The sequence below is a fragment of the Somniosus microcephalus genome, chromosome 8, assembly GCF_052327205.1.
Source record: "Somniosus microcephalus isolate GS21.2 chromosome 8, FLI_Smic_1.0, whole genome shotgun sequence".
In the NCBI taxonomy this organism is placed as follows: domain Eukaryota; kingdom Metazoa; phylum Chordata; class Chondrichthyes; order Squaliformes; family Somniosidae; genus Somniosus; species Somniosus microcephalus.
Window position 1 is genome coordinate 158073958 of NC_140994.1, and position 20369 is coordinate 158094326.

A 20369-nucleotide genomic window follows, 5' to 3' on the forward strand; every position below is an offset into this window, starting at 1 on the left:
ACTCGGTCAAATGCTGCCTTGATGTCAAGGGCAGTCACTCTTACCTCACCTCTGGAATTCAGCTCCTTTGTCCATGTTTGGACCAAGGTTGTAATGAGGTCGGGAGCTGAGTGGTCTTGACGGAACCCAAACTGGGCATCAGTGAGCAGGTTATTGGTGAGCAAGTGCCGCTTGATAGCACTGTCGATTACACCTTCCATAACTTTGCTGATGATTGAGAGTAGACTGATGGGGTGGTAATTGGCTGGATTGGATTTGTCCTGCTTTTTGTGGACAGGGCATACCTGGGCAGATTTCCACATTGTCAGATAAATGCCAGTGTATTAGCTGTACTGGAACAGCTTGGCTAGAGGCGCGGCTAGTTCTGGAGCACAAGTCTTCAGCACGATAGCCGGGATGTTGTCGGGGCCCATAGCCTTTGCTGTATTCAGTGTGCTGCGCCATTTCTTGATATCTCTTCAGACTAGTATTAGAATAACTAGATAGAAGCTTAGAATCTGCTTGTGTTTTAGTTCTCTGCGGATGCTATAGCATTCTGTACTGTGACAGTCATAAATAATCTTGCTTTCAAGCTCGCTATCTGCTGTTCTCCAGTTAGGATTTCAACTTTGTTTATGTATCTCTAATTTGACCAACTAAGGCCCAATGCCTATGTTTCTTCTATCATTACTAATAACCATGTTGTAATACTAAGGTAGGAATCAGAGTTAGCTTAATAGAACTGCTTGCAAAGATAATTAAAAGTTAATTAGTATAAAAGACATAGAATAAAAGGAATTTAGGGGAGTTAAGGTATCCATCTCAGGATGGAACAGTCTGTTAGATTTAAGGGAGATAGTTTGGATAATGGCAGGATAAGCAAGACAACGCTGCCATGGGCCCCTTGATGGAGAGAGTACAAGGTCAGGCCTTGTACTTGCTGTGCCAGGGAGGATAGGGACAAAGAGATATAGGACGAATTCCAATAGAGGAACCTTCAAAATGTAAAAACAAGAAAGATAAATTGGCAAAGGACATGAGACCCCTTTGAGGGAGGGCTCTCACCTAAGAATTGAGACAAAGAACCCAACGTGCCATTGGGCACTGAGTTTTTAGGGGAACCTCTATAGGTTAAATGGCCTTGTCAATAATTTGGCCCTAGGCCCACCCCTAAAAAGAGAATAAAAGAAACACCATGAGAGCTCATTCACACAGATAGTAGAAGGGAGAGCCATATAAGAGTGGGGCTGGTCTAACACTCTTCCGGGAGCGGATTCAACCCATTTCTGGAAGTTCTAGATGAGAGGGAGAAAGGCCGTAAGCCAGAGACCTGTTCACACACGCCAGCCGTCTGTCTGATCGGGACCGGTACCAGCTGCTTGTCACGGTCGTAGGTTTTTGCTGTATAACTAGCATGTTATATTCCATCTTAAACTCTGATTAAACATAATATTCCCACCATATTTGTTTGCAGTCGATCCTGATTAGCTGAAAGACCAGAGATAAGCTGATATCAACAAATTGGCTAATCTCAACAAATGTCTCACCTCCTGACTCCTCAAAGCGTTTCCACCATCTACAAGGCACAAGTCAGGAGTGTGATGAAATACTCTCCACTTGCCTGGATGAGTGCAGCTCCAACAACACTCAAAAAGCTCGACACCATCCAAGACAAAGCAGCCCGTTTGAAATTGGCACCCCATCCACCACATTAAGCACTCATTCCCTGCACAACCGGCGCACCGCGGCTGCAGTGTGTACCATCTACAAGATACACTGCAGCAATTCACCAAGGCTTCTTCAATAGCACCTCCCAAACTCGCGACCTCTACCACCTAGAAGGACAAGGGCAGCAAGTGCCTGGGAATACCATCACCTGCAAGCTCCCCTCCAAGTTATTCTGACTTAGAAATATATCGCTGTTCCTTCATGTCACTGGGTCAAAATCTTGGAACTCCCTCCCTAACAGCACTGTGGGAGTACCTTCACCACACGGACTGCAGCGGTTCAAGAAGGTGGCTCACCACCACCTTCTCAAGGGCAACTAGGGATGGGCAATAAATGCTGGCCTTGCCAGCGACACCCACATCCCAGGAACGAATTTAAAAAATGTGTACAGACTTCCTGCCCACCGTATTGAGCCCTTAGACGTCTTAGTCACAACTGAAAAAGGCTAAGTCAGAAGATCAGGGGTTGAAGTCCCATGCTAGAAAGTTATCCCATAAGCTAGGCTGATACTTCAGTGCAAATACTAAGAGATGCATTGCCAGAGATGAGATATTTAACTGAGACCCTGTCTACCTTTTCAAGTGGGCGTAAAGGATGCTATGGCACTATTCAAAGAGCAGGGAGTTCTCTTGAGGTCCTGCTGATGTGTATCCTGCAAACAACGTGACGGTAACTGGTCATTTGTCCCATTTGCTGATCGTTAGACTTTGCTGGACGTAAATTGGTGGCAATGTTTTCCTGCAGAACAGCAGTGACTACACATAAAAAGTAACTCATTGGCTGTGAAGTTTTGGATAATTCCTTCCTTACCCTTTAAACAGATTCGTACAACTAGAGATATTAATATGTTTGATAATTCACTTCAGTTATTACCAATAAATCATTAATCTTAATGTTGGCTGCTGCCACCCTGGGCTCCCCCCTTCTGCAATTAGTCCCCCCTCCCAGACCAACCTTCTAGCTGGTCAGATCGGCCTGCAGGCCACCTGCTATGGTGCTGGCCTGGAGCCAGCAAGCTGCAGTGGGATGTTGCCCTCAAATGCAGCCTAGAGCCAATGGTGATTGCTTTCCCTGCCACCCACCACCTCCCATCCAAAAAGAAAGAAGAAAAAGACAGAGGCAGTCACGGAAGAGGATAAAATAGCAACACAGAGAAAATGAAGAGAAATGAAAGAAGCAGGAGAGGAGAGACAAAGCTAGAAATAGCAACACAAAGATAACAGAGACAAGTAAGAGAGAGACGCTATCCTTTCTTTTGTCTTTTTGTTCGATTGGCAGTTTTCTTTCTCCTTTTCTCCAGCCAATTTTCCACTTTTCTTTCCACTTACCTACTTCTAAAAGCATGGACTGCTTGCGGGGATAAGGTTCCATGAAGGCTACAATACCTCACCCAAGTAGTCATTCTTAATGTTTCAGCCGAGCCATTGGCTGATTGCAGATTATTCAAAACATGGAGTACATCACAACTGAGTCTAACCTTGATACAAAAGCAAAATACTGCGTATGCTGGAAATCTGAAATAGTCTAACCTTGTCCTCCCTCAGCATCGATACAGGCAAGCCCAGGACTGGTGGGAATTCTGGCTAATATTCCCCGCCCAATCCCAGAGACACTAGGGTCAATGATCATTCTGCACCATCATCGCAGCTGAGTTCAGCTAACCCACACACCGTCTTTATGGCAGGAGATGGGAGAATCCTGAGAAAATTCTGCCACCGTGGTTTCTCTATACCATATATTCAATTATGTTTTGAGACCTTTCTTCCAGTTTACATTATATCCTTCGCAGCAGCTCTAAATCCCTGCAGGAGAGGGGTTGAGCAACAAACAGCAAACATACAAACAGCCCGAAGAACCTCTGAATGCATTGAAATGTTTTGTTATGGTAAATCATAATACCGAGCCACTGTTCGGAGCTGCAACCAGAATGTATGTACTTTAAAATGGCTATCGAACTACATTTCTACTAAATTACCTCTCGGTCCAATGGACGTGCAACAGTAACAACGCCAGTGGTTTTATTTAACGTGAAAAATATAGAATCTGTTCCCAACATTGAATAGGTCAACGGGCGGTTACCTTTGTCAGACATTAAAATCTTATATGCTTCTGCACCTGGAAAAATAATAAAATGAACTATTAATCGTTAACTCCTTTATTCAATTATTAAAAAATCATAGGTATTCTTACACTAATTCAGGTATTATATATCTTTTTTTGCTTCAGCCTCAGTAAAAAAACAAGATATTGATACAAATATAAGCACAGGAAATGGACAACGGCATAGACACCGAGGGGTAGACTCTTCCCCGAGAGGTGTGTGTGGAGTGCACTAGCTGGCCATTCGATAATCCCGATGGGTCCTTGGTCCATTTTGAGCGCCGTGCCTCATGAACATACAGCTGGCTGGCTGCGAGCGGTAAACGAGCGCCCCGGGAGAACAGTTGGCTTTGGGTCACCACAATATTCAGCTGCCCCGCGACCTCAGAGCCTGGAAATAGGTAGGTCCAGGCAAAGGGGTCCACTCTCGGAGAGGAGTGAGACACGGGGGCAGAACCGGGTGTGGCAGCGGATCAGGCTGTTTCTGATGAACCGGAGGAGACTCCTGCTCCTCCTGGCCCCACAAAAAAAAATTTAAAACCCAATCTGGCCTCCTTTTCAGCTGAACCACCTGCTGATACTGTGTGGAACGTGCACAGCGCATGATCTGCTGTAAGGGGTTTTCCTTGAGAGATGTCCCTGAGGTTTCTCTCTCTAGAGGCCTCTCTCTCTTGCACAGTAAAACCTTAAGTGGTTCGACCCACTCGCCCCTTAGTTTCTATACTCTGGACTTTGGGGCAGGAACTACAATGTAGAGAAAACTCTTGTAGACCAAGTTTGATGAAACAAAATGAAATTTTATTGCATAAGGAAAAATATCAAATCAAATGCAAGCAGATAAGAGAGTACATGGGAGGGAAAAACACAAAACAAATCATAACGACACCATACTAACTAAGGCAAATGTTGTGTATGTAATATGTGTGCTACTTTGAACCTATGGACAGGACTGCACTACTTGTTGGGCGTAGTGATACGCAGTACCACTCCTGGCCATAGGGGTATAAATAGTACTGTGGGTACTGATCTCCCCTCAGTTCCCGCCTGTGGGCATGAAGTAAAGACCTATGTATAGTCCCTACCTCCAACCAGTAAAGACCTGTTTGAGTTATACGTTTAAGTCTTTGTGTTAATTGTTCAATACAATACACATACTTAACAGCAAATACAGGCATCTTATACTCTACAAAGATCATCATGAAATAAGGAAACACACGGAACATCGAGGGACAACTCATGTTAATTGTACCCTTAAATCCACCCCCTTAAACCTATCTAGATCTGATTGTGAAGGGCCAGAAACATGCTCACCAATCCCACTAGGAAGTGCAAGGTTTTGAAATCAAGTCTGTGTTTGATCCTTTCAGGCGTTCCGTCTCCACGTGGATCGTGGAGCCCCAGCGAGCTGCGCCACACCTCTCTCCTGAGGTGGGGGTTGGGGGCGGCTGGACACCGGCTGGTTCTGGCTGTCGGCGGGGTCGGGGATCGTCGGCTCGACCCCGGTCAGAGGAGCCTTGGGCTGGCTCCCATCGTTTCTTCAGTTCGTTTTTGTCTCTTCTCCCGAGTTGGGTCGATGGCCTCTCGTTTCGGCAACGGCCCAGGGATGGTCGATGATCTCCCGATGTTTTCCCCGGGGCGGGACACCGGCTTCAAAATGGCCTTCTTGATGTTGGCTTGATTCTTCTTCCTCCTCCGATGGTGGAGAGGAGTTTGCTGATCTTCTCCCGAAGCGACTCCTCCTCACCCACCGCTGTCTCCAACTACAACTCCGGTGTCTCCTTCAGAGTTTCCCCCGTGTCTGCGTGAGCTCTGCGTCCTCTGACTGCGTGCTTCTTCTGAGTGTCCGTACCACTCCAACCCCTCCAGTTATACTTTTCCCCCAGAAGCTTCCACTTCCCGCCCAAAATCAGGTTAGTCTTTGTTTAACTTTTGGCGGGCTGGGAGCACAGCGGGGTAGTTATTATATTTTTTAATGTTTTCGATGGCCGGTAAAGGCCCATCTCTGGTCTGGAATGACCTTCATTGTTTTTAATGTCCTGCTGATCTCGTTATCTGGTCCTGGGTGCTGTTCTCATGAATATGAAATTGTCCCCTTTTGTCTGGGTCAACATTTAGATGGCCTCTGTCTCCAGGCCGATCTTGACTGCATCTGCATCTAATCCATATGCATATGTGTGGGTCTGGTTTCGTTCTCTCAGAAACGGCTTCCAGAACTTACTGTGGGTTGAATCCACAAAGCTGTCTGAGGATTCGCAGGAACCATTTTAAAATGTCCCAATAAGCCAGTCACATGGTATGGTGGCCATTTTGTATGCCCCTTTTTCTGGGCTTCTTTTAAAACAGTCTTTAAAATCATGGTCTCTTCTGCCATTTGACCCTTATTAATATAAAGTCCAATTTTGCGAATCCTACACTGCCCAGTTAACTCCTACAATGGCAATTATGGTTTTATCTACACCATAAACCCCTGATTTGCATTTTAAACGAACCTACCGCCTGACTCAGGAGGGTAATCATGCCACCCAGCAATAGACGCTTGGGATGATAGCATCAGCCAGACCTTCAGCAGGAAATGGGCAATAAGTCATTCGCCACTACATTTGGGGTGCTACCACCCCGTTCCCACCACGGGGGGGTGGGGAGGCAGGAGGCCATAAAATCTCCCCCAGAGACACAGGTATGGACTTTTCCCTGTTATCACATCCCTAATCAGGCGGAATAGTGGCAGAAACAGCGGAGGAAATTGGGCGGTGAGGCCGACTGCTGTTTTCCTGCCCCAGCATAACTTTCCACCACCGCCCCCCCCACCCCATGGACACTACTGCTTGCCGCCCTTTCCCCACCCACCAGCTGCAAATGCCGGCGGAAAGCAAGGCTCCAGGTTCCTGGCCCATTGTCCTCCTATCTGCACCTGCTTACTGCCACGCCCTGAAAAGGCCAGTGAAGTCTGGTGAGAGTCCCAGACGTAGTGATAGGAAAGCCCCAGATGGAGGTAGAAGGCCTGGCAGTGGCCTCCTCTGCCTAATTATTTTACCCTGCTGAAGGCCTTGGCTGCAGTCTACAGGACACTCTGGCCACTTTAGTCCAGTCTCCTGCTGCTGCAGCAGTGGCCCCACTGCAGCACTACATGGAGTTTCCTGGAGGCCACTGGCAGGTCCCACTTGCTGGTGGGAATGCCATTAAGCGTGGATAATGACCCCTGACCCAGGAAACCGGACTGGCGTTGTATTGGGGTTTGGACGACAGGCAGAAACCTGTAGGGATGGGGAAAGGCAAATACAGCCCACAAACACAGACACGCACATAGAATGAAAGAGCAATGGAGAGGGGGAAAGAGAGGTGGACCATAAACATCGGAAGTAAGTTAATAAAAGCTACCAACATATTTCTGGCACTGGTATGAGCCCCCATGTGGGGCATAAAACTTTTACAATTGCAGTTCTAGTGCATCAGACATCGCAGTGATAGAAATCTACCTTCCCTGATCCCATCAGTATAGAACAAAAATCCAAGTGGGAAAATGTAAATACAATACTGCTAATTTACGTTCCAGCTAAGCTACGCGGTGCGTGGCAACGCAGCGGTCTGGAGGTCCCGCGAAGGCCGCTCACCAGCTTTTAAATGGAAGAAACCACGCAAGCGTGAAAATTTGCATGAGCCATGTAGTCAGTTAAAGGGCCTGCGCACACGAAAAAAAAATTACAGATGTGGCGGAGCCACTAAGAGACTCAGAACATTTGAGAATAATCTCTTTAACTGCATTGTAGTGCAGCCACGTACTGCACCTTTAAACTGTTTGTTAACTATACTGTATGTACCTTCCTATACTCTGCGTGATGACGTCATGATGCCGATCACGTGACCGCCAGTGGTGCGAAGAACGCGATGACGTCATGACGTCGGTTTCCAGAACCTTCCAGCAGTCTTCGAGTGCCTCGCAGCCTGAACAGGCCTGTATACATCTTCTCCTGTAGTTTACTAGTTAACTTCGTTGTTATTAAACTTTGTTGTTTTGATTTACTGAGTCGAACTGCGATTATTCAGATAGGAACTACCGTTCCTACATTGGTGACCCCGATCTCATCGAACAACTTTCGTTGAGATTCAAGAATGAACACGAACGCCGTCGCCCTCAAACTTCCACAGTTCTGGGAACAACAGCCATCAGCATGGTTCTTCCAGGCAGAAGCCCAGTTCTCACTCCGAGAGATTACAGCGGATTCGACCCGTTATTTTCACGTGGTCTCCGCTCTCGACAGCACCACGGCCTCGCGGGTCGTCAGCCTCCTGGGCAATCCACTGGAAGAGGGCAAGTATGAGGCTCTTAATACTCGTTTGCTACAGGTGTTTGGTCTCAATAAGTCGGAGCGCACATGCAGGCTTATTGCTATGCCCGGCCTCTGGGACTCAAAACCTTCTAAACTGATGAGCCAGATGCTCACTCTTTTGGGTTCGGAGCCCCAATGTTTTTTGTTCCGCGAACTTTTCCTTAACCAGCTACCAGAACCGGTTCAGACGGCCCTGGCCAATTCTCCGATCACGGACTGTGTAGAACTTGCGGCTGAGGCAGACAAGTTTTTAACTGTTGCGCAGCAGTATTGTGTAGCCACGAGGTGCCCTTCCCCCACGCGGGCGCAGCCCAGCCCTCCTCCTGCAGGCTGGTGTGCATGCCACGCCCGTTTTGGCGCCAAAGCTCGATGCTGCCGCCCGCCCTGCAGTTTTTCCCCAAAAAACAAAAAAAGCTCCACCAAGCCCGCGCCCTTCGGCAAAACTGACTGGGTCTAAAAAAAACGTCCACTTCACCATGGCGGTTGGTTCGGCGGGAAAGCTGCTCTACATCACGGATTCCATGACAGGGCGACGATTTTTGTGCGACACTGGATCCCAGTGCAGTATTCTGCCAGCTTCAAGGCTCGATCTGCAATCCGGCGGGCATGGTCCACCCCTCGAGGCAGCAAATGGCGCGGATATCCGCACGTTCGGAAAACGGACAGGCAATTCAACCTTCAGCGGTCAGAGATTTGTTTGGGACTTTATTGTGGCTAAAGTTTCGCAGGCTATCCTGGGGGCCGATTTTTTCTGCTCCAACGGCTTTCTGGTCGACGTCCAACACTGCCGACTCATAAATGCGTCCACTTTCCACGCACTGCCGTGCCATCGCAGCACCACCATGTCCTGGTCAATTGCCTGTACACTTGCAGCACAGGATGGGTTTACGCGCCTGCTCGGGAAGTTTCCAGAGCTCACCAGGCCTACTTTTTCGGCAGCAGTCATGAGGCACGGAGTGGTGCATCACATCACGACGAAGGGACCGCCGGTTTATGCCCGGACACGTCGGTTGGAACCAGGCAAGCTCGCAGCGGCAAAAGCCGAGTTTCGCACCATGGAATGCCTTGGGATCGTCCAACGCTCCAATAGCCCTTGGTCCTCCCCACTGCATATCGTCCCCAAACCAGGCGGTGGCTGGCGACCTTGCGGGGATTACCGACATCTAAATGAAGCCACTATACCGGACAGGTATCCAATACCTCATATCCAGGGCTTTTCGGCCCATCTGGCTGGCAACTCTGTTTTCTCCAAGGTGGATCTCGTCCGCGGTTATCACCAAGTCCCGGTACACCCGCAAGATGTCCCCAAAACAGCGGTCATCACACCGTTCGGACTTTTTGAATTCCTCCGAATGCCTTTCGGGTTGAAAAACGCAGCGCAGGCCTTCCAACGGCTCATGGACTCTGTGTTACGAGATTTGTCCTTTCTTTTTGTTTACTTGGATGACATTCTCATCGCCAGTAGAGATTCGCAGGAACACCTACAGCATTTGCGCACATTTTTTGCCCGTCTCAGCCAGCACGGCCTCATCATCAACCCCGCCAAATGCCAGTTTGGATTATCCAGCATCGATTTCCTGGGACACAAGATCACTTCGGACGGCGCCGTCCCACTGGCTACCAAGGTAGAAGCAGTTACAGCATTCCCACGGCCTCACACAGTCAAATCCCTGCAGGAGTTTCTGGGGATGGTGAACTTCTATCACCGGTTCATCCCCAAGGCAGCCCAGTTGATGCAGCCGCTGTACGAAGCGCTCAAAGGGAAGTCGGGAAAGGACGCTATCACTTGGACGCCGCCGATGGACCAGGCGTTCCTTAACACCAAGGCGGCGTTGGCAGGCACAACCATGCTTGCTCACCCGTTACCGGGCGTGACCATCACCCTCACTACAGATGCCTCCGATTATGCTATCGGGGCAGTTCAGGAGCAATGGGTCGATGGTGCGTGGCAGCCGTTAGCATTCTTCAGCCGCCAGCTTCGCAAGAACGAGCAAAAATTTAGCACTTTCGACAGGGAGTTGTTGGCCCTGTTTTTAGCCGTCCGACACTTCCGTTTTCTCCTAGAAGGGTGTCCGTTTACTGCATTCGTGGACCACAAGCCACTTACGTTCGCAATGGCAAAAACGAGCGCGCCTTGGTCAGCCCGCCAGCAGCGCCATCTCACCTTTATATCCGAGTTTACGATGGATCTAAGGCACGTGTCCGGCAAGGATAATCTCGTGGCCGATTGTCTCTCCCGTTCTCCAGTCCAGGCAGTCCACCTGGGTATCGATTTCGTTGGGTTGGCAGAAGAGCAACTGGCAGATCCCGAAGTACAGGCATACCGGACCACGCCTTCCAGTTGGCAGGTGGCCGATGTTAAGTTCCAGGCGGCGAGAATCACGCTTTTGTGTGACACATCCATGGGAGTGCCCAGGCCCATCGTGCCGTTGGAATGGCGTAAGAAAATTTTCCAGGCCATACATGGGTTATCGCACCCAGGGATGCGTGCTTCACATCGGCTAATGTACTGTAAATTTGTCTGGAAAGGAATGCATTTGGACGTCCGGGACTGGACAAACCATTGCGTGGATTGTCAAAAAGCAAAAGTTAATCGCCATGTCAAAGCTCCACTGGCCGAATTTCCGGTGGCAGAACGCCGTTTCGACCACATACATGTGGACTTAGTGGGTCCTCTTCCCGTTTTGCGAGGTTTCACACATCTCCTGACGGTAGTGGATCGTACCACCAGGTGGCCAGAGGCGATCCCATTGAGTGCTACTGCTGCATCAGACGTCTCCAGGGCGTTCGTTTCATCGTGGGTAGCTCGTTTCGGGGTACCATCTGACATCTCCTCTGACAGAGGCCCACAATTTATGTCAGAGTTGTGGACAGCAGTCACGCAAGGTTTGGGTGCCAAGCTGCACCGCACCACCGCATACCATCCGCAAGCGAATGGCCTGTGCGAGCGGTTCCATCGGTCGCTCAAGGCATCACTCCGGGCCAGCTTGCGTGGTTCCAACTGGGTGGACAGACTCCCCTGGGTGTTACTAGGCCTTCGAACAGCCCCCAAGGATGATCTCCAGTCTTCATCGGCTGAGTTAGTCTACGGCCAGCCACTTCGGGTACCAGGTGACTTTATCCCTTCACACACGGAATCGTGGTCTGCGGCTCAGCAGCTCCTCCAGCATCAGGAGGTGGCCAAGAATTTCCTGCCTATTCCAACCTCGAATCACAACCTACAGAGGCCTCACGTCCCGGCAGAGCTAATGAGCTCTGAGTATGTTTTTATTCGGCAGGACGCTCACAGAGGCCTGTTAAAACTACCTTATGCTGGACCGTTTCGTGTCATCTCATCGGGTGAAAAATTTTTCACGGTGGACGTCGGTGGCAAACCAGATACCATCTCTATCGACCGACTTAAAACGGCCCATCTCGATCAGAGTGAACCAGTCGTTACTGCTCAACCGCCTCGCCGTGGTCGACCTCCGTTGACCGCCAGACCAGCTCGGCACCAGCCCGCCAGTGAACCGCCTGCATCGGTTTCCACGTCGCCTACTCTAGCACCTCTTGTTTCCTCCACGCCTGTCGTGCCGCTCCAGACGCAGCCAAGAACCGACACATCCTTCAACGCTACATTCCCGCTGCCTGAGTTTCACCGTCGCTCGACCAGGCTTATCAAGCCTCCTGTGCGTTTGACACTGTCTGTTAAAGAGCATTCTGGGGGGGGGCGCCCGTGGCGGAGCCACTAAGAGACTCAGAACATTTGAGAATAATCTCTTTAACTGCATTGTAGTGCAGCCACGTACTGCACCTTTAAACTGTTTGTTAACTATACTGTATGTACCTTCCTATACTCTGCATGATGATGTCATGACGCCGATCACGTGACCGCCAGTGGCGCGAAGAACGCGATGACGTCATGACGTCGGTTTCCAGAACCTTCCAGCAGTCTTCAAGTGCCTCGCAGCCTGAACAGACCTGTATACATCTTCTCCTGTAGTTTACTAGTTAACTTTGTTGTTATTAAACTTTGTTGTTTTGATTTACTGAGTCGAACTGCGATTATTCAGATAGGAACTACCGTTCCTACACAGAGACCATTCCTGCTGAATAATATTAACACCACAGATAATGTAATACTATTCCATGGCAACTCTGCACAAATAAAATTTAGTTTTTAATTATGGCACAGTAGATTTCGTGAATTATGCAAGTGAACTCTTGGGGGTTAATTAGAAAGTTTAAGGAAATCACTTAGCATTATAATTTTGTTCATCTAACTAACAGTCCTCCACTGATATTTGGTTGGTTTTACCCCTGTACATTAGCAGGTATTTTGAAAATCTCTCAAATAGCTCTTGCAAGCCCAGCTGAATGGCACGTATCCATGCTCTGATAAAAAAAATATTGCTCAGAAACCCTTCCCTTGTCTTCCTCGTAACAGGGGCAAGAAGGAGAAATTATTTCTGTGTAGAGAACACTCTGCAAGATGACAGGAATTATTGTGGGAGGTTCATTTCCCTTCATCGTTCAAATCACATCTTCCACACGCTCCCAGATGGTCAGCTACCAGTGCAGTAAAATGCTTACTTGAAAGAAAGTCAACAAGGAAACTCTGTGTGAAATCCTAAAAACTAAGCAGATATAACCAGCAAAAGTCTAGGTGAGCAACAAAATTATGTCAACAGATGTCACAGGAGAAAAAAACTCTCCTGGCTGTCTGACTGCTAGGTTCAAGATATAGGGCGTATTGTCCCCCAGTTGGTGGGTTCACGGTGGAGTGGGAATAGCACCCATCAATATGAATCCGTGGCTAACCTTCTGCTTTTTCTTCCTGGAACCCTCATTATCAATGCAGGGCAAACTTAGAGCAGTGATACTGCTACTAATAGATACACTGCTGATAGAAGGGAGGGAAATTCAGTCTTGGTGCAGCTTTCGAGAAGGAGAGTGCTGATCCTCCATGGAGGGGTGATAAATGAGCATACTCAGCTGAGGACCTTACGGATCCAGATCTCAGTGGTCCAGGCTTCAAAAGAGTTGTGATTAAGGAGCATTGATCTCATGTGAAGGCAATGGAAACAGTTTCCATGTATGACTGAGACGATGGAAAAGTAGGCATAGTCCACTACTCGCATCTACAACACATTGAAAGAAGTGTCTCACGAACTGCAGAACACTGGAGAGAGTACAGGAGATTTCTACTGCCACAAGGAATCAGGAGGAGGTACTAAGGACATTGGTGGCTTTTGGAGTGGCGGGTACCAATGCTCGAATTGATGCCTTGAGGGTCAACCTGAACAGCACACTTGCACAGGGCTTTCAAGACTTGGTTGGGACTATGTGGTCTGTAATGCCAACAACACGCATCACCTCTTGGCCTGTGCTCAGCAAGCAATGGTCACAGATGTCACTGACTTTCCAAAAAGTGGCATTGAGTCTACTGGCAAACAGCCCCCTCCAATGCCTCCACTTAAAGAGTTTCAGATATGGGCCTGGCACCCCTTGACATTGCAAGGGAATGGCTGCTCTAAACCTTCCATTATCTATCTCAAGAGTATTTTGATATATGATAAAGCAAGATTCAGTTGATTTTTAACAGTTTTGTTCAGACAATGTATGTACAATATTTACACACAGTAAGGGAGTGAAGTAAATGCTTCTGGTCAGATTAGTGAGTCCCTTGTCAGAACACAGAACTAGAAGCTTTTGTAAGGGAATACAAAAGCCAAAGCTACATAATCAAATATATTTCTGAACATACCAAGTAGCTGTCTTTTTTATGAAGTAAAACTGATTTATGTTAACATAAATAGTTTGCAATAGTGAACCTACCTATCTTTAAGTCTTCATCAATGAATATAACACTCATACTGGTGTCGATTACTGGTGCACTTTGGACTGAAGCTAAAATTTAAAAAAAAATGGTATCTGCCAGAGTTATTACTTCAATGTAAGTAAGGCATTTTAACAGCAAAACAGAAGAAAAATATACAAACTGACTTTCTGCTACTGTTGTGGTCAGTATGGGACTGGCTTGCACCTGAAGATGAAAATTAGACAGAGCTCTCTATAACGGAGATTCTGTATAATACTTTGGCCTGGAAATTCATTTGCGACCGTTTTTAGGTGCAAAACAAGTGGCGGCATCAACTGTCATGCCTGAACTGATGGGCAAGACGACCAAGCGATATTGGTCTTCTAGCGTCATCAGAAGGCGACCAGCGTACTGCGGGCACTAGTTGTACCCCAAGAGGCAGTTTGATGATCTCAGAGAGGAGCTCAGTCGGCCAGCTGGGACACTGGCCAAGGGCTTACGGTAAGCCCAGGAAGGAGAAAGCGATTGGAAAGGTGGCGAGCACAAGCTGGCAATGGCCACAATTTATATGTGGAGCCAAGAGGAACACTCCTGCTCCGCCTGGCTCCACATTCAGGTAGGTTTTAAAATATTACCTTAGTGTTTATCGCTTTAAGGACCACTGGTTAGGTTGCCGTAGAAACTGACCTGTCGGAGCTTGTTTAGCACGAGCTCTGACGGGTTTTTGTCCAATATAGCAGAAGAGTTCTGCAACAGGCACAGGGCCATTCTTTGCATATTTAAATTGGGCCAGCACTGCTTTCAGGTGGCCACCAGGGATGCCTAAAAGCAGCATGGTTCAATATGGCAGCTGCCATGCCATCGCATATCAAGCACAAGTCTCAAGCATGTAAAATTGGACTCGTCAGTGTCCCATTTTTGCCTGAAAAACAGGCACTGAGCATTCAATTTCTAGACAAAGTGCTATTTGTATTGTTTCCAAAGACAGCAAATACTGAGGATATCTAGTCTGCTGGCTACACACTACTAAATTACTCCACTCTACGTTTAAAGAAACAATATAATTCTATAAATTCCCAACTTAAATTTAAAATCCTACCTTTCAGAAATAGGAGAAAAGCTAAAAGGAGAGTGCATATTACTTTTTGTGATGACATCTTCTGCAAAAAAAGTAAAATATTTATGCAATTAATAACTCGACAAAGATTAATAGTTACATTACTTTTTATTGATTTCATGCTTTGTAATGCTAAAATAGTTTAATATAATGCTAAATTTCAAATAGTGTTTTACGTAAGCATTGTTTGAACAATGAGTCATTTCACCATTAACAAAGAAATAGGCCTAGAAATTCAGTATCGCCACGTTTGGGGTGCTACAGCCTGGCGTTCGCTAAATTTAGCGACCGGCGCAACTTTGCGCCACCTTCGCCGAAATTGAGTTGCATCGCCCCAAGAGGTTGCTGCTGCGCTAAAGCAGGCGGTGCACGACTATCATAAGGCGCTAAGCCGGCGAGCCGAGGCGCTACCACCGAGGGCGAGCGCAGCGCAGGTGCGGCGAGTTGCTGATTGAAGGCAGACACGCTGGCGCCGGTCAGCTCTTAAAGGGGGAGGGTCGATTTGTTTTGCTGCCACGCCCTGCACACTGCAGCCCTGAATCAAGGCCTGAACATAGCTGCTTCAACAGTTCAACACCCAGGACAATGGAGAAGGCTAGGGAGCGAGCGCAGCGCTTCAGCGAGGGTGCCCTGAAGCTACTGGTTGGCGCAGTGGAGCGCAGGCAACCTGTCCTCTTCCCTGATAGTGGCAGGAGGCTGCTGCCCAGCGAGTATCGAAAAGCCTGGAGGGAGGTGGCAAACAGGATGACCTCCAACAGCATGGTTGCCAGGACTCCAGTGCAATACAGAAAAAAGTGCAATGACCTCACTCGGGTTGTCAGGGTGAGTACCCTTTCCAGTATCCTCTTCATCCCTGCATGTGCACCTCACTTTATGGCCAAAGGGACCTGAAAGCCCCAATGCCCAGCCCTCATCCAACAGCTATGAAACTCTCATGAAAATCACTTGCACATTCAGCACTTTACACACTGTCAGGGCTATTCCACCATGGGAGGCAGTGCAGGCAAGATGAGGGCTTGACGCTGTCAGGGCTATTCCACCATGGGAGGCAGTGCAGGCAAGATCAGGGATTGACACTGTCAGGGCTACTCCACCATTGTGTGGAGATGCCGGTGTTGGACTGGGGTTGACAAATGTAAGAAGTCACACAACACCAGGTTATAGTCCAACAGCTTTATTTGAAATCACAAGCTTTCGGAGCGCTGCTCCTTCATCAGGTGAAGTGGAGAAATGCATAAAGACACAGCTTATATAGTCAGAGAATAATGTCAGATGTTTACAGGTAATCTTTCCAACTGCCATTTATCACACCTCGGCAGAGAGATAATCACAGCAATCAAAGGTGTGAATGGTGCCCAAACAGGTCAGTCAGGAAAACATTACATCAAAGAACAATGAGGTGGGGTCACAAGGGGTCAAATGTTGCAGATGCTGGGGTCTGTATGAAAAACAAAAAAACAGACAAAAAACATTTTTTTTGCTGGAAATCACAGCAGGTCCGGTCGCATCTGTGTAGAGAGAACAAGCCAACAACGACTCAAGTCTGGATGACCCTACGTCAGGTGGGGTTACATGTAGCGTGACATGAACCCAAGATCCCGGTTGAGGCCGTCCTCATGGATGCGGAACTTGGCTATCAGTTTCTGCTCGATGATTTTGCATTGTCGTGTGTCTCGAAGGCCGCCTTGGAGAATGCTTACCCGAAGATCGGAGGCTGAATGTCCTTGACTGCTGAAGTGTTCCCCGACTGGGAGGGAAAGGATGCCCCGGAGCATGGTACATCGGCGAGACCATGCAGACACTGCGACAACGGATGAACGGACACCGTGGCAGCCTTCAACATGTCATCGATGACGACGAACACCTCACTAAGGCCATACCCACGCCTCCACTGCTCGCCTTCAAACAGCCGCCTAACCTCAAACAGACCATCGTTCGCAGCAAATTACCCAGCTTTCAGGAGAACAGTGACCACGACACCACACAACCCTGCCACAACAACCTCTGCAAGACATGCCAGATCATCAACACAGATACCATCATCACACGTGAGGACACCACCCACCAGGTACATGGTACATACTCATGTGACTCGGCCAACATTGTCTACCTCATACGTTGCAGGAAAGGATGCCCCGGAGCATGGTACATCGGCGAGACCATGCAGACACTGCGACAACAGATGAACGGACACCGCGCAACAATCACCAGGCAGGAGTGTTCCCTCCCAGTCGGGGAACACTGCAGCAGTCAAGGACATTCAGCCTCCGATCTTCAGGTAAGCATTCTCCAAGGCGGCCTTCGAGACACACGGCAACGCAAAATCATCGAGCAGAAACTGATAGCCAAGCTCCGCACCTATGAGGACGGCCTCAACTGGGATCTTGGGTTCATGTCATGCTACATGTAATCCCACCTGACGTAGGGTCATCCAGACTCGAGTCGTCGTTGGCTTGTTCTCTCTACACAGATGCGGCCGGACCTGCTGTGATTTCCAGCAAAAACAATGTATTTTGTCTGTTTTTTTGTTTTTCATACAGACCCCAGCATCTGCAACATTTGACCCCTTGTGACCCCACCTCATTGTTCTTTGATGTAATGTTTTCCTGACTGACCTGTTTGGACACCATTCACACCTTTGATTGCTGTGATTATCTCTCTGCCGAGGTGTGATAAATGGCAGTTGGAAAGATTACCTGTAAACATCTGCCATTATTCTCTGACTATATAAGCTGTGTCTTTATGCATTTCTCCACTTCACCTGACGAAGGAGCAGCGCTCCAAAAGCTTCTGATTTCAAATAAAGCTGTTGGACTATAACCTGGTGTTGTGTGACTTCTTACATTACTCCACCATGGGAGGCAGTGCACGCAAGATCAGGGCTTGACACTGTTAGGGCTATTCAACCATGGGAGGCAGTGCAGGCAAGATCAGGGCTTGACACTGTCAGGGCTATTCCACCATGGGAGGCAGTGCAGGCAAGATGAGGGCTTGACACTGTCAGGGCAATTCTACCATGGGAGGCAGTGCAGGCAAGATCAGGGCTTGACACTGTCAGGGCTATTCCACCATGGGAGGCAGTGCAGGCAAGATGAGGGCTTGACACTGTCAGGGCAATTCTACCATGGGAGGCAGTGCAGGCAAGATCAGGGCTTGACACTGTCAGGGCTATTCCACCATAGGAGGCAGTGCAGGCAAGATCAGGGCTTGACACTGTCAGGGCTATTCCACCATGGGAGGCAGTGCAGGCAAGATCAGGGCTTGACACTGTCAGGGCTATTCCACCATGGGAGGCAGTGCAGGCAAGATCAGGGCTTGACACTGTACTTAGAGTCCATCCTTTCTCTTGCAGGGCAAGCTGGCCCACAATTGCAGGCAGCAGCTACGGACCGGGGGAGGCCGTCCTGACCTGAAAGGACTCAGCAACCTGGAGCAGCGAGTGGAGCGGATTATGGGAGGCCGGCTGATTGGCCCCGTCGCCAGTGGAGATGCCGACCCCGTTCTGGACAGCAATGGTAAGGTCATCACATTTTTGACCTCTCTCTTTCCACTTGTGCCTCACACCAGCATCCTTTGCCACTCTCGAACCAATGCAGTGCATAGCAGCACTCATGCCTCCCTTGCTGCCGTCCTGTCCTCACTCTAAAGCAACTCTTGTGCCTCCCTGCTTTCAGATGCTGATTCGCCAGGTGAGGAGGCGGGCCCTCAAGCTGGCACTGTGTCTGATTCAGAATTCAAGGAGGAGGAAGTGGAAGCCGGCCCATCAGGGCCACCCTCAACCGAGGCAGCCCATGGCCATGATGGGGACACGTCTTCCCTGGAGGGGAGCAGGGGGGAAGGGCCTGATGAGGGTGAAGCTCCGGGGCCCAGCGGGCTGCAGCAACGCGGGAGGGGTGGGGAAGCTGGGCAGCCTTCTCCCCGGAGGGTGAGTGCGGCCTCCAGTCCTGCTATGGTGAGCGCAGAGGAGGTGCGGCTCCTTGGTGAAATGGGCGCCCAGGCTGAGCGCAGGCACACTGAGCTCATGGCTGCAGTGGCAAGGATGCCTGACTCCATAGAGTCACTGGCAAGGAGTGTTCAGGAATTCGGGGCAGCACAGGTCAGGAGTCTGCAGGACTTCGCGGCATCACAGGCGGCTTCCAGCCAAGTGCTCAGTCGTGCCGTGCATTCACTGGCTGGTCTGATGCAGACACAGATCAGGGCCACACGGGCACTAACTGCTGCCACCCTCGCTGGGTCGGCCAGGCATCGCCGGGGCCCTCGCCGCGCCGCAGCAGCCCAGCAGTCTGTGCTTCAGCAGATTGCTGCGCATGCTTCAGCGCTGGCCCGTGCGAGTGCCAGTGTATCAGCCGACCAGGGAGCGCCTGTGCTCTGTCAGGTTGGCAGCATTCCTGCAGCCAACACTGTCACTCCTCCACTGCAGCTGCCACCACCCGTAGGACAGACTGCTGCTGCCCAAGCAGAGTTGGAGCAGTCAGCAGCCGGGCCCTCCAGGCCCAGAGCTGGTCCAGGCCGTCCCCCAAGGGCATCTGCCGTCTCACCATCTGACCATCAGCAGCCTTCCCCCAGCCTTGCTGCAGCCACTGGGGTCCCATTGAGGAGGAGCTGCAGGGTGGGAAGGGGCCAATTGCGGAAGCGAGGTGGATCACCCTCGCAGGTGAAAAAGCAGAAGGTGTGGCCAAATGTTTTTTTTATATATGAAGGCCGAGAATGTAATTTTTTTTTATATATGAAGGCAGAGAATGTAATTTTTTAAATATATGAAGGCCGAGAATGTTGTGTTTGTTTATTATATGAGGCCGAGAATGTTGTGTTAGTTTTTTATATGAGGGCCGAGAATGTTGTGTTTGTTTTTTATATGAGGGCCGAGAATGTTGTGTTTGTTTTTTTAATGAAGGCCGAGGATCATGGTCATTTTTGTTTAACTGTTTTTTTCATTTACTCAAGGATGTGAGAGCCAGTTATGTCTCTGACTGTTTTTTGGGGGGTTTCTCTGAATTAGTTTGCCATGCGGGAAGGTAAAATAAAACATTTTCTTTATTCAGATTGTCCATGTTTGCACTTTGAACTATTTGTTGCCTTGACCGGCTGAGGGTTTGCGAGCGGCTCCATTCATGTTCTTTCATTGGCACAAGCCATTCCCTGAGAAGGGGCCTAGAACCGAGTTGCAATAAGCCGCCAACGGATGGCCCTTGTACTTTGTGCCTCCCTGCCGTCTTGGTGCTCCTCCTCCTCCTCCTCTGGTGGTCCTCCAATGTCTGCTGGCAGTGGCTGAGTCCTGAGGATAGCCAGGTTGTGCAGCATGCAGCACACTACAATG

At 49.1% G+C, this 20369-nt stretch overlaps 1 protein-coding gene across 1 annotated transcript in view; it reads right to left on the reverse strand.

The window, feature by feature from the left end:
* The window catches only part of cdhr2 (cadherin related family member 2), a 243476-nt gene that overhangs the window by 154471 nt on the left and 68636 nt on the right, over positions 1-20369 (reverse strand). Inside the window, exons 2-4 of the mRNA XM_085995270.1 lie at positions 15035-15095; positions 13953-14024; positions 3683-3822 (exon numbers count right to left, since the gene is read on the reverse strand). Of these exons, the coding sequence (XP_085851396.1) occupies positions 3683-3822; positions 13953-14024; positions 15035-15092 (270 nt within the window). The 5' untranslated portion in view covers positions 15093-15095. The remainder of the gene's footprint in view (positions 1-3682; positions 3823-13952; positions 14025-15034; positions 15096-20369) is intronic.